The 12,529-nt window shown below is 44.7% G+C and overlaps 1 protein-coding gene across 1 annotated transcript in view; it reads right to left on the bottom strand.

Moving 5' to 3' along the window:
• SORD (sorbitol dehydrogenase) overlaps window positions 1-12,529 on the bottom strand; it is a 47,036-nt gene that overhangs the window by 25,607 nt on the left and 8,900 nt on the right. The window contains exons 2-3 of the mRNA XM_008016772.3: window positions 5,522-5,555; window positions 2,578-2,742 (exon numbers count right to left, since the gene is read on the bottom strand). Of these exons, the coding sequence (XP_008014963.1) occupies window positions 2,578-2,742; window positions 5,522-5,555 (199 nt within the window). The remainder of the gene's footprint in view (window positions 1-2,577; window positions 2,743-5,521; window positions 5,556-12,529) is intronic.

Here is a 12,529-nt window from a genome sequence, read left to right as displayed (position 1 = left end):
ATTTTTTGAGACAGGGTTTTGCTTTGTCACCCAAGTTGGAGTGCAGTGGTGCAATCATGGCTCACTGCAAACTCAGCCTCCTGGGGTTAAGTGATCCTTCTGTCTCAGCCACCTGAGCAGCTGGAACTACAGGTGCACACGACCACACCCAGCTAATTTTATTTTTCACAGAGACAGGGTCAACCTCTGTTGCTCATGCTGGTCTCAAACTCCTGAGCTCAAGCAATCCTTCTGCCTCGGCCTCCCAAAGTGCTGAGATCACAGGTGTAAGCCACCATGCCCAGCCACATGCTTTTTAAAGAGGGACTTTTATAAAGATGACGCATGTTTATCATCTCCAATAACTCCCCAACACAAAACCTCTGCGCGGAGCAGCACAGACTTATCCGCACCCAGATGTGTTACTCTCGCATCTGTAATTTGATTGTGCACTTCCTCTTTTTTTTTTGAGATAGAGTCTCGCTCTGTCTCTCACCAAGGCTGGAAAGCTGGCATGCAGTGGCACGATCTCAGCTCACTGCAACCTCCACCTCCTGGGTTCAGGCAATTCTCCTGCCTCAGCCTCCCAAGTAGCTGGGACTACAGGTGCGTGCCACCACGTCCAGCTAATTTTTCTATTTTTAGACAGAGTTTCACCATATCGGCCAGGCTGGTCTCAAACCCCTCACCTCAAGAGATCTGCCCACCGCAGCTTCCCAAAGTGCTGGGATTACAGGAATGAGCCACCGCACCCAGCCTGTTCGCTTCCTCTTAACTAGAATATTAGCTCTGACCTCTTCAAGAACTCAAATATAAAACCTTTCTCAAGTATGAAGATGCTGGGTAGCCCAGTGGTTCTAAGCACTTGCTCTAGAGTCCAAAAGACCAAGATGGGCATCCCAGCTCTGAGACAAACTAGTGAGTGACCCTGGGCAATAATCAGGCTTCAATTTCTTCTTCAACTAATGAAGATAATAATGCCTATCTCATAGAGTTGTTTCAAGAATGAAATAAATAGCCCAGGCGCAGTGGCTCAGACCCGTAATTACAGCAAGTTACCCAAATTACTGCCAAGGTGGGCAGATCACTTGAGGTCAGGAGTTCAAGACCAGCCTGGCCAACATGGTGAAGCCCCATCTCTACCAAAAATACAAAAATTAGCCAGGCGTGGTGGTGCATGTCTAATCCCAGCTACTCAGGAGGCTGAGGCATGGGAATCACTTGAACCAGGAGGTGGAGGTTGCAGCAAGGTGAGATTGCACCACTGCACTCCAGCCTGGGTGACAGAGTAAGACTCTGTCTCAAAAAAAAAAAAAAAAAAAAGAAAAGAAAAAAAGAATTGTACATCTAAGTGTTTAACACGGAGACTAATGTAGCAAATCAATAAATATTAGCTACCTTCTTATCAATGTTACTACTGTTAGATGTCTAGCTCAAAGACCTATCTCCTCCACGAACTCTTTAACCACCTTTGCCCACAGCAAATGCCCTTTGAACTCCTACAGCCTGTTCTTTCCCACACCTAATTGTATCCTATGGGCTTGCTGTCTAATTGCTGGTATTTATGTAGGGCCTGACATCTAGCGTTTCCACATCGATCTAAGCATCCAGGGATCATATCTGCTCATTTTTCTATATCCCTCAAGGCTCGTGGCATAAGACTGAGCTCATTGTAGAAAACTGACTAAACCCTTGTTATAATTTACATTTAAAGAAACCCACCCTTTGTTATAATTTATAGTCAGAGACTTTGTCCCACAGGTGAGAACCAATCACCAGTGGCTATTGGAAGCTATAAACATTCCACTATGAAATAACCTCATAACACCACAGGAGCTTTCTTGACTTCCACTAATGATGAATGATTTAACATCCCTAAACAAGACACATGCCTGACTTCTTCACAGCTGGCCAATCCCTCTCCATGTGGTTGGGCTCAGAGAGCTTTATAACTAACACAGGATGGTGCCTCCTGTCAACCTCCACCTTCCCCCAAATAATGTGACCTTATTTCCTGGCTGCACAGCAGCCTCACCGGTAAAGGAAGGTTAAAGCCAACAGCTAACTATGCCAAGACAACTTGGATTTAATTCATGGTATCAGGGAACAACACAGGCTGCCACAGCTGAGAATTCCTCCCTCTGGGAAGATGAATTAAGTAAATCTAGGAAGAATAATGGTGGTTTCCCAGCCATCTAATAAAAATCAAACATCATATCCAAGGCCCTGGTTCACAGCACCTAAAGGTGGTTTGCGTTCCTATGCCTCAGATGTTTTCTCCAGCCCTTTACCTGGCTTATTTCTTCTTGGCTCCAGATGTTGGATTAATTGTCCCTTCCTCAAATGAACCAAGGGTCTGGATAAAAGACACGAGTCTCAACCTGCATTCTCCTCTACCACCCTTAACACATGGTGACTAAGTAACTATCTGTCTGTTCCAGGTCCCTCTTTTCTTGTGTAAGGTAAGATCCATGTGAGTATGGACCAAAACTGTCTTGTTCCCTGCTGTATCCAGAGCTTAACAGAGGGTCTGGCCCAAAGAAAGCATGCACATATGTTTATATTGAATGAACACATAAGTCGAAGGACCTTGCTGACCTGGTTTTAGGTGCTTTACCAACGATCCCACTTTTTCGACCGTTCCTGAAGCTTCATGTCCCAGCACCATGGGCTTTTTCACGATAAAATTCCCAATTCGACCCTCCTCCCAGTAGTGGACATCTGAGCCACAGATTCCAACAGAATGCATCCTCAGCAACACCTCTGATAAAAGAAAGGAAGAAAAAAACAGTGAGAGAGGGAACAACCCCTATCACTCTGAGGTGCCCTAGTGATTTCCCTCTGCCCAGGGGAGAGGGCTGGGTTACTAGGCCAGGCACACTATTTAGGCCATAGAGGAAAACAAGCTACATAGCAACCCTGATTAAGTCTCGCAAGGCAAACAAGCTTCCACATGTGATGGCTAATTTTATGTGTCCACTTGGCTAGGCTATACTGCCTGGTTGTTTGAAGATACATGTTGGGCATGGTTAGCTTTTAAACCAATAGACTTTGAGTAAAGTAGATTACCCTCCATAATGTAGGTTAGCCTCATCCAATCAGTTTGAAGGTCTTAAAAGCAAAGACTGAGGTTTCCTGAAGGAGAAGGAACTCTTCTCAAGGCTGCAACATCAACTCTTACCTGAATTTCCAGCCTGCCCTTTGTACACACACACATACATACACACACACACATATATCTTAGTGGTTTTGTTTCTCTGGATAACACTGACCAATACACTGGGTAGAAATGATATTATTAGTAGCATGAAATGTACCAACCACTTAAGAGAACAAACTATTTTCCAAAAGATAACTTTCTAGATAACTAATATGCTATGCATGATTCTTACCTGTTTATGAGAACAAGTCTGGTAGAATCTCAGCTTGGCAACATTTTGTGAACTATTGAGTTCTTCATGCCTATTGTTTTCTTTCCTTTTTTTTTTTTTTGAGACAGAGTCCCTCTGTTGCCCGGACTGGAGTGCAATGGCAGGATCTCGTCTCACCGCAATCTCTGCCTCCCAGGTTCAAGCAATTCTGCTGCCTCAGCCTCCCAAGTAGCTGGGATTACAGGTATGTGCCACCATACCTGGCTAATTTTTGTATTTTTAGTAGAGGCAGGGTTTCACTATGTTGGCCAGGCTGGTCTTGAACTCATGACCTCAGGTGATCCACCCGTCTCAGCCTCCCAAAGCGCTGGGATTACAGGCATGAGCCACCGCGCCTGGCCAGTTTTCTAAGTTCAAAATAATGATGGTACTGTCCCCCTTTGGTGAAATAAGTACCAATAAACACCATCATCTCTGACTGAGATGATGGTTATGAATACCTCCCTGAAAAAAAACACTCTGCCTTAGAAAGACAAAGAGACCCGAATCTCTGCTATGCAGTGCACTTGCACAGACTACTGGGGTGGCTCTTCAGAACTTTCTTCCTCCTCAGTTTTAGTGAAGAGAGTAAGAAATGGCAGGGTGAGTTCTCAGATCAAAGGAAGGGAAAAGTCATTTGAGTTAGGAAAATCATCTCAGAATTTCCTCTCTTGAAGTAGCAACTGGTAACGAGAGATTAGATTTGACTTTGCTATAACACTGGCTAAAATGCACTCTTTTCCCTTCCGATGCAAGTGTAGCAAGAGACAAGAGTGTGAGCAGAATGCTGCTTTAGGGAGAAAAGCTGTACCAGGAGCCAAGCTTGTACTCTGGGTCCAAGACAGCCCTCGTTCGGCCACTTCTGGAATCAACAGTCAACTTTTCAGGACACAGTGAGGTAACTCTTTCACTTCTCTGAACACGGATCTTGGTGAAAATCCTTGAACCCTGACTATACAATACTTGCTCAGCACCCACAGAATGGCTATATTCTGTCTAGTCTGTATTCTCACCACTTACAAGTTGATAACACAAGTGACCTTTCAGTAGCAAAGCTCTGGATCCACCAGGAAAGCTGCCTTCGATCTGATGTTCACCCAGAAGCTGCGGTTCTGGTGTGAGGTAGGACAAAGTGGGAAAGGACACTCCCAACTTCTCAAGGGTAGAAAGGGGACGTGACTGTCTAGGTGTGAGAAGGGGAGGGTGAGTATCTACAGACACTCTGCCCACTGCCCCCAGCCTCACTTCAGGCTCCTGCATGATTATGACAAAGTGGGATTCCAGGGATGGGAGGGATTAGACAGCTGTCAGCACGGATCTGAGCCAACAGAAAAAAAGAGATGGAAATGTTCACAGCACCTGCCATGTGCAGACAGTGGGCTGGACTCTATCCTCACCACAGCACTCAGTTTGTAAATGAGAAACCCAAAGCTGGGAAGTTACAGATGCCACCTTGGGCGTCAGCATGTCAGCTGAGCCCCACAGGCTTAGCAAGTGAGAGGCCTGGAAGGAGCGGAGTAAAGGTGTTGGAAACTCTGGCCCCATGTGCTCACTCACTTTCTGTGCTTGGTTGATTAGAGCAGAGGACAGGGCCCCATGCAGCCCCTCCCACCCCCACTGGACAGAAGGTCCTGGGCTGCCGCACACTTTGGTGACTGGCCTTCCTGGGGAGTGGGGAAAGCTGGCATGATGCTCCCTTTGCTAATTAAAAGATGAAGTTCTGTAGACTCACTCCTTTTCAAAGTTTGGGTTAGGGTTAGGACACTTGGCCACTCCAACAGCAGCTTCTTGTAGATAGGGTACACTGTCATTAGGTCAAAAGAGGAACAATTCTGTCATTGGTCCATATACTTCACATCAAAAACTCTTTGGGATGAGTCAGCAGTCTGGTACGGTAATTTTTCTGATTCTATCACTATTCTTTTTATTTCATGTAGCAGCCAAGATAAACCTCCCACCAGGTCATGCTGCAGACAGTAGACTCCGTTCTCAGCCTAACAAAAGCATAGGTTTTTAATGGACGCAAAAGTAATAAACAGTAGGAAAAGAGAGGAAAGGGAACAATATACATGTGATTCCAAAGGAAACAACAGGAAATAATAAAATATAAGTTATGTTTCCCAAGAACTTACCATTTGGGCCTGGTTCAGGGATGGGATAGTTCTCCTAAAACAAACAAAATTGAAAAAATCATTTAACATGTATAATAACTTTACCTTATGAACATTTTCCATTAAAAACTAGAGTTTCATCATTAGTTTATTTCTTCTTAGAATTAACACAAGCTCAGACCACACTGCTCCTGGGTGCATGCCTGAGGGGATACGCTAAATGGCACGCTGCGCACACCTACCTAGCCCTTCTTCACTTGTCTACATAACACAGTGACCGACCCAACAACGGCATGGCCAGCACACTCACAAAGCATACAGAGGACCACACTTGTCACTAGTGACATGTCACAGGATGAGATAAAGTGCTGACACTGGGTTCCCTCCCTAGGAAACAGCCTACAAAGCGAAGGCGCAATCCTAGCCGAGGAAGAGCTGACTCTAATTGCTGACCTCATCCCACCCACTGGTGCAACTTCGCCAGGACTAAGGAAAAAGCACACTCCATGTAACTCTAGGCAGAAGGGATCTTTGGGTCTCTAGATCTGTCATCCATGTCAGATCCTGCCTTCCTGGAGAAACATGTTCTTAGATACAGATTTGTTTGGTCTGACGAACTCCCCCAGGGAAAGGATGCAGGCGTTTCCCACAGTTGAACGTGAGGGTGTTCCCCTCTAGACAGGTAGGAGAAAGTGTCTGTGCTGCCAATCTCTTTCCTTCCCATCAGCACAGAGACTGATACCTGGTCCTGTTTCCCTAAAATTCCCATGTGGCATTTTAGGGGCCCCTTGGGAACACATAAGACCTGGATTTTGGCCCCTCTCATAGGTTCAAAAGCAATCTGAGCTATTCTGGTGTTCACAGCTAGTAGTAATAGCAGTAGCAGCAGCAGCAGTAGTAGTAGTGTTGATTTACTAAGCCTTCTTTCCTCATTGCCAACGGGCTAGGAAAGTCCTAGTGACAAGGAAGACACTAAGTGGCCAAATCCAAGTGTTCATTTTATTATTTTAAGGTAATCAAGAAAAGAGGGTGCAGTGGCTCATGCCTGTAATCCCAACACTTTGGGAGGCTGATGCGGGCGGATCACTTGAGATCAGGAGTTTGAGACCAGCCTGGCCAACATGGTGACACCCATCTCTATCAAAAAGATAAAAATTAGCTGGGCGTGGTGGCACATGCCTGTAGTCTCAGCTACTCAGGAGGCTGAGGCAGGTGAATTGCTTGAACCCAGGAGATGGAGATGGCAGTGAGCCAAGATTGTGCCACTGCACTCCAGCCTGGGTGACAGGGCAAGATTCCGTCTCAAAAAAAAAAAAAAAAAAAAAAAAAGAAAGAAAGAAAGAAAGAGAGAGAGAGAGATGGAAATGTTCATAGCACCTGCCATGTGCCAGGCAGTGGGCTGGACTCTATCCTCACCATAGCACTTAGTTTGTACATGAGAAACCCGGAGCTGGGAAGTTAAATAACTTGGTCAAGGTCATGCTACCAGAGAGTGGATGAAGCCTGCTTCCACTGTGCCCTACCGTAGCCCCAAGTGGAATATGTCTTTTCTCCTTCAGGGGTGGTACAAAGAGCTGCCAAACAAGTGATAAGAATGTCAGAGCTGGGCCCCATGAAGCAAGCTCTGGGATGAGGCACTGTTCCAAACTTACCTCCCCCAAAAGCGCTTATCTAGCTGCTTTTACAGGCAGCCCCACCGCATGAAACCACACCACGGGCACCAGACACACGCTGCTTGGCACCAGCACTGCGCTTAGTGGTCCGTGGCTTTTGTTTTTCCTAACAAGATCATAAACGCCTTGAAGTCAAAGACCATGCCTTCCGTCTCTTTAGCACCAGGCACAGTGCTTGGCCCCAAACTCAAGTGTTTGTACTTGTTAAATAACCACTATCCAAAATAGTGTTTCCAAGGAAGGTCAGAGGTTTTCACTCATCTCAAGTTACCAGCCCTTTCTGTTGAAGAGGCTCAGTGCTAATCTGAACCTCTTCTCCAGGGAAACAAAGCTCAAAGCTTTAATGCTATTGCTGCCTAGCTGACATTGCTCAATGGCTTCTTTGTGTCAGGTACTATGTGCTTTACAGGCATTACCTCATTTAATACTCGCAAAAAAACTACATGGTACATCCTACTATTTCCCTTTTCCATGTGATGAGACTGAGGAACCCGCCCATGCTAACACTAAGGTAGCAAATGGTGGAGCTGCATCCAAAGCAGCCTGATGGGGGCAAAAAGGCTTAAGGGAGTTTTTTAATCTCTTAATAATTTAGACTGGCTACATTGGAAGGAAGGAAGGAAGGAAGGAAGGAAGGAAGGAAGGAAGGAAGGAAGGAAGGAAAGAAGGAAGGAAGCGAGGGAGGGAGGATGGGAGGGAGGGAGGTAATCAGTCTAGAAATAGCCACCTCAAGATAGCTGATTGTCACCAAAACCTTCCTCAAAGTCGTTGCTGGTCCCACATCAGACATCAGAGACCGCTGTGTAAAGTGATGCTTCTGTTATACCACTTGAATTTTTTTACCACTTTAAGTTCTGGGATACATGTGCTGAACCTGCAGGTTTGTTACATCAGTATACACATGCCATGCTGCTTTGCTGCACCTATCAACCCATCATCTAGGTTTGAAGCCCCACATGCATTAGGTATTTGTCCTGATGCCCTCCCCTTGCCCCCAACCCCCCGACAGGCCCCGGTGTGTGATGTTCCCCTCCCTGTGTAGATGTGTTCTCAATCTTCAACTCCCACTTATGAGTGAGAACATGTGGTATTTGGTTTTCTGTTCCTGCATTAGTTTGCTGAGAATGATGGCTTCCAGCTTCATCCATGTCCCTGCAAAAGACATGATCTCATTCATTTTTATGGCTGCATTATACTACGTGAAATTTTAAACTGTAGGTTAAATTGAAACTAAAGACTAAGGCCTTTATTTCAAACATGGCAGAGCACCCCACCCTCCCTGCTAAAGGCACTAGTAGGCAAATTCACAGACATTGAAAGACAGTTCCACAGCATACAATTCATAGCCTTGCCTAAAGCCAGGCCAGACCTGAACGCCCCATTTGGAGGTGGAGAGGTGGTAAGACTAAAGCTTAGAACAACAGTCAGGCACACCAAGTAGGCCCTGGGTCACTACAGAGAACACGACTGTAAATATTTGTTCAAGTTAATGGAGCTGAACAACTGTGCTCCTACCACACCGCAAAGCTGCAATGACTCTCCCAGACACTAGAGGGTGCTGTGCCCACAGCCTGTGCTGTGCCTATAGCAGAACACACTTGATGGAGAAGTTAAAATAAATTCCTCTCCCTGCACCCCAACTTTTTTCTTCCATTCTTTTTCTTGCTGATTCTAATTACCCTTACAACTCAGGCTTGTCTCCTGCCCCCTGTCTCTGTAGCAGACATGCTACCTGAGCACAAAACCATTTTAACATCAGCCGGTAGGTCTGTAAATATTGCCCTAAGCACACTGTGGAGACTACAATGTTTCAGAAAGTTATTACAGCATGGTTACTCAAAACCTTGCCCTTCATGTTTCCTTGGCATGATGTTGGCCACAATCCTCTGTTTGCTTAATCTCTTTCTCTGTCTCAGATACTCTTCCAATTATCCTATTTCTCATCTACCAAAGTTCCTTAGGTTCTCTGAGATCCCGAACTTTCACTTTTATCTCCACAGTTCTTTTTCTCCTCATTCCCAAAGGTTTTGTCACCTCAATCATATTCAAGGTTTCCTAAACAGAATTTATTTTTCTTGTCTTTTTTCTTTTTTTTTTTTCTTTTTTATTTTTAGTAACTCATCAGCAGTCCCTGATGTCAGATGTCACTGCACTCAGGCAAGAGTGCAGTGGCATGATCTCAGCTCACTGCAGCCTCGACCTCCTGAACTCAAAGTGATCCTCCCATCCTCCTGCCTCAGCCTCCCAAGTAGCTGGGATTATAGGTGCGTGCCATGTTGCATGACTAACTTTTTTTTAATTTTTCGTAGAGATGGGGTTTCACCATGTTGGCCAGGCAGGTCTCGAACTCCTGGCCTCAAGTGATCTGCCTGCCTCTGCCTCCTGAAGTGCTGGGATTACAGGTGTGAGCCACTGTGCCTGGCCGAATTTCTTATCTTTTAATAAGTGACTGTACAAGGGGGTAAAAAGGAATTGAGTAACTCTTCTTTACCACAGTTGTGTCCGTTTTCCAGCATATTTCACTTCAAGTCAGAAATACATATCTGAATCACATATATACTCTCCCTTCTACCCCCTTCAGCTCCTCCCGCTGCCCCACCAGCCCACTCCTGAAGCAACTGGGGACATAGGATCATCTCAGGTACCTCTCACATACTAAATGTTATCTTGCTTTTCCTAAATATATTTTTTAGATTAGCCTAAATATATATTTCCTAGCTATGTCATCACTGGCGCCATTTCCTCTACTTCCACCTGCATAACTGAGTTGATTCCCTCAACCTATCTCGCTTGGGTTGCAGCAATGGCTTCAACACAAGGAGAAATGGAAGGAAGATGCCTTTTCCCTCCTCCAGCCAACCTGAGTGGCACAGTGAACTCAGACTCTAGAACTGCCTGTCTACATGCAGCCCAGGCTTCCCCCACCAGCTGCGTGACCTCAGGGTAAGTTATGTAACCCGTGTGCCCCAATTTCCTCCTTCATATGATAATCATGAAAGGGAATGCCGACTCAGTAAATACGTTCGCTGTTATTACAAAAGAAGTAAAATCAAAGTTCTTTTTCCATAATTAGCTCATGCTATGGTTGAACCAACCCTGGTCAATCTTGTCCTTCTGATAAGAGTAAAGCACGTTAAATAGAAATTTCAGGAGGCCACTGTTTTGCTCCTGCACTGGGCCCCAAGAGAACAGAATAAAAACCCAGAATGGAGCCACTCATGCTGAAGTTCCACGTCATCAAAGCAAAACTGAGTTGTTACATGACCTTCAGAGAAATCAGGATAACAGCCAAATATCCCAAACAGGCCAGTTTCAGTCAGCATGATAATAAAGTTCCCTCTACTTTAATCCTTACCAAAAAAATGAAAAATTATGACCTGAAGAAACCTCATCTTAACCAATCAGTTATTTTTTTTTGGTTCTATTTCCCTGTTCCCACCTTACAAAGAAAATAACTGAAATGACCAATCTGCTTTTTCTTGTGTTTCTGCTTTCTTTAGCTCTTTTCTGTTTGTAAAACCACCTCCTCTGTTTACCTCACTGGAGCACACGCTATTTTATGGAATGAAGTGTTGCCCAATTCTAGAATTGCAAATAAAGCCAAATAAAATCTTTTAAATTAAATTGTAGTAATTTTATCTTTTGACAAGTATTTTAAATTGTTTTGTGGAAAAGTTGTGTTCTGCATCCTGGATTCAACCAAACCTCAGGTCAAAAATATTCAAAAAATTAAAAATAGCAGTACAACCCTAAAAAATAATGCAAATGAAAAATAATCTATAACAATGATTTACAGAGCATTGACATTGTGTCAGGTGTTACAGGTAATCTGGGGGGATTTAGAGCAGATGGGAGGATGCATGGAGGTTATATGCGAATACTACACCATTTCATCATGTACAAGGGACTTGAGAATGCTTGGATTTTGGCATCCGCAAAGGGTTCCTGGAGCCAATCCTTCCCCTACTCCAGGATACCAAGGACAACTGTATTCTCATGGTTTTCATATCAACATTAAGAAAATCTGACCACTCTTTACAAGGCTGGAATTCGGAAGAAAGTGAAGGGATTCTAGCAGTTTTTAGGCTTGACTCTGCCAGTTGTGGAAAGAGTGCAACATGCTCCCACTGTCTCAGGGTGGGGGATGGCTGGCAGTGTGTGGGGAAGGTGCTGGTCTCATCCCAGATGCACAGCAGTCACCTGCTCCCTGCTGCCAAGCCTCCTGTGGCCTGTGGAGGGCTGCCCTGCACACCTGCAGAGCGCAAGAGACCCTGTTTTTCTTCCTTTCCCCTTCCATTCTCCCTTTCTCTTGGGTGCCTGAAAGGTGTTTTGAGGGTGGGAGGAAAATTCAAAGGTTTCCCAATTGGCTATTTTGTCATGAGAGGCTTTGTTCTAGCCGCGTTGGTCCTGGCAAACTTGAGGTCAAAATAAGAGGTAGAATGTCTTCCCAAGGTCCAATGAGCTGGTCTACAGCCCAGGCTCTCCTGGCTCCATTCAACTTTGTTCTGCTGATAACAATCTTGCTGAAATGCAAATTCGTATCAAGTCGCCAGTGACCCTGGAGACTCCTAAACCCCTCACGTGGTGGCCACTATGCCCCCATCTTACCCGCAACCACACCACACTCACCCTTTCCCATTGCCTAATCTCTCTCCCTCTTCCAGATCCCACAGGAGGTGGGAAGTGAGGCATCTGGGATGACTTCTAAATTCCTACGAGAATTAGGAGACACTTAGGTTTGGACATGCTGGGACTAAGGTGTCTTAGGACATCCAGGTGGGGCTATTGATATATAATAATGTTTTGTGATTCAAAATGTCTCAAAATGGAGTCTTTTTTTTCTTCTAGTTATTGTTTTATAAAAACATATTGTGGTATAATACATAACATAAAATTTACCATCTTAAATCCTTTTAAGTGTATAATTTAATATTGTTGTCTATATTCACATTGTTATACAACAGACCTCTAGAATTTTACATCTTGTAAACCTGAAACTGAATACCTATTAAGTAACAACTGCCCATTTTACCCCTCAGGAGCCCTTAACAAACACCATTCTACTTTCTGTGAGTTTGGCTACTTATTTCATACAAGTGGAATCATATACTATTTGTCACTTTGTCACTGGTTTGTTTTTATTAACATAATATTCTCAAGGTTTATTTTTAACCTTGAGAATGGTTTAATCTGAGATGATAACACCTGCTGCGGCCAGGCAACCCCAAAACTTGACAAGAAAGTGAAGCCAAGGCCAGGTGGGATGGCTCACACCTGTAATCCCAGCACTTTGGGAGGCCGAGGCAGGTGGATTGCTTAAGCTCAGAAGTTCCAGACCAGCTTGGGCAACATGGTG

The sequence above is a fragment of the Chlorocebus sabaeus genome, chromosome 26 (genome assembly GCF_047675955.1).
Source record: "Chlorocebus sabaeus isolate Y175 chromosome 26, mChlSab1.0.hap1, whole genome shotgun sequence".
Taxonomy (NCBI): Eukaryota; Metazoa; Chordata; class Mammalia; order Primates; family Cercopithecidae; genus Chlorocebus; species Chlorocebus sabaeus.
The sequence above is the reverse complement of the archived record's forward strand: the minus strand, read 5'-3'. Positions and strand labels throughout refer to the sequence as shown.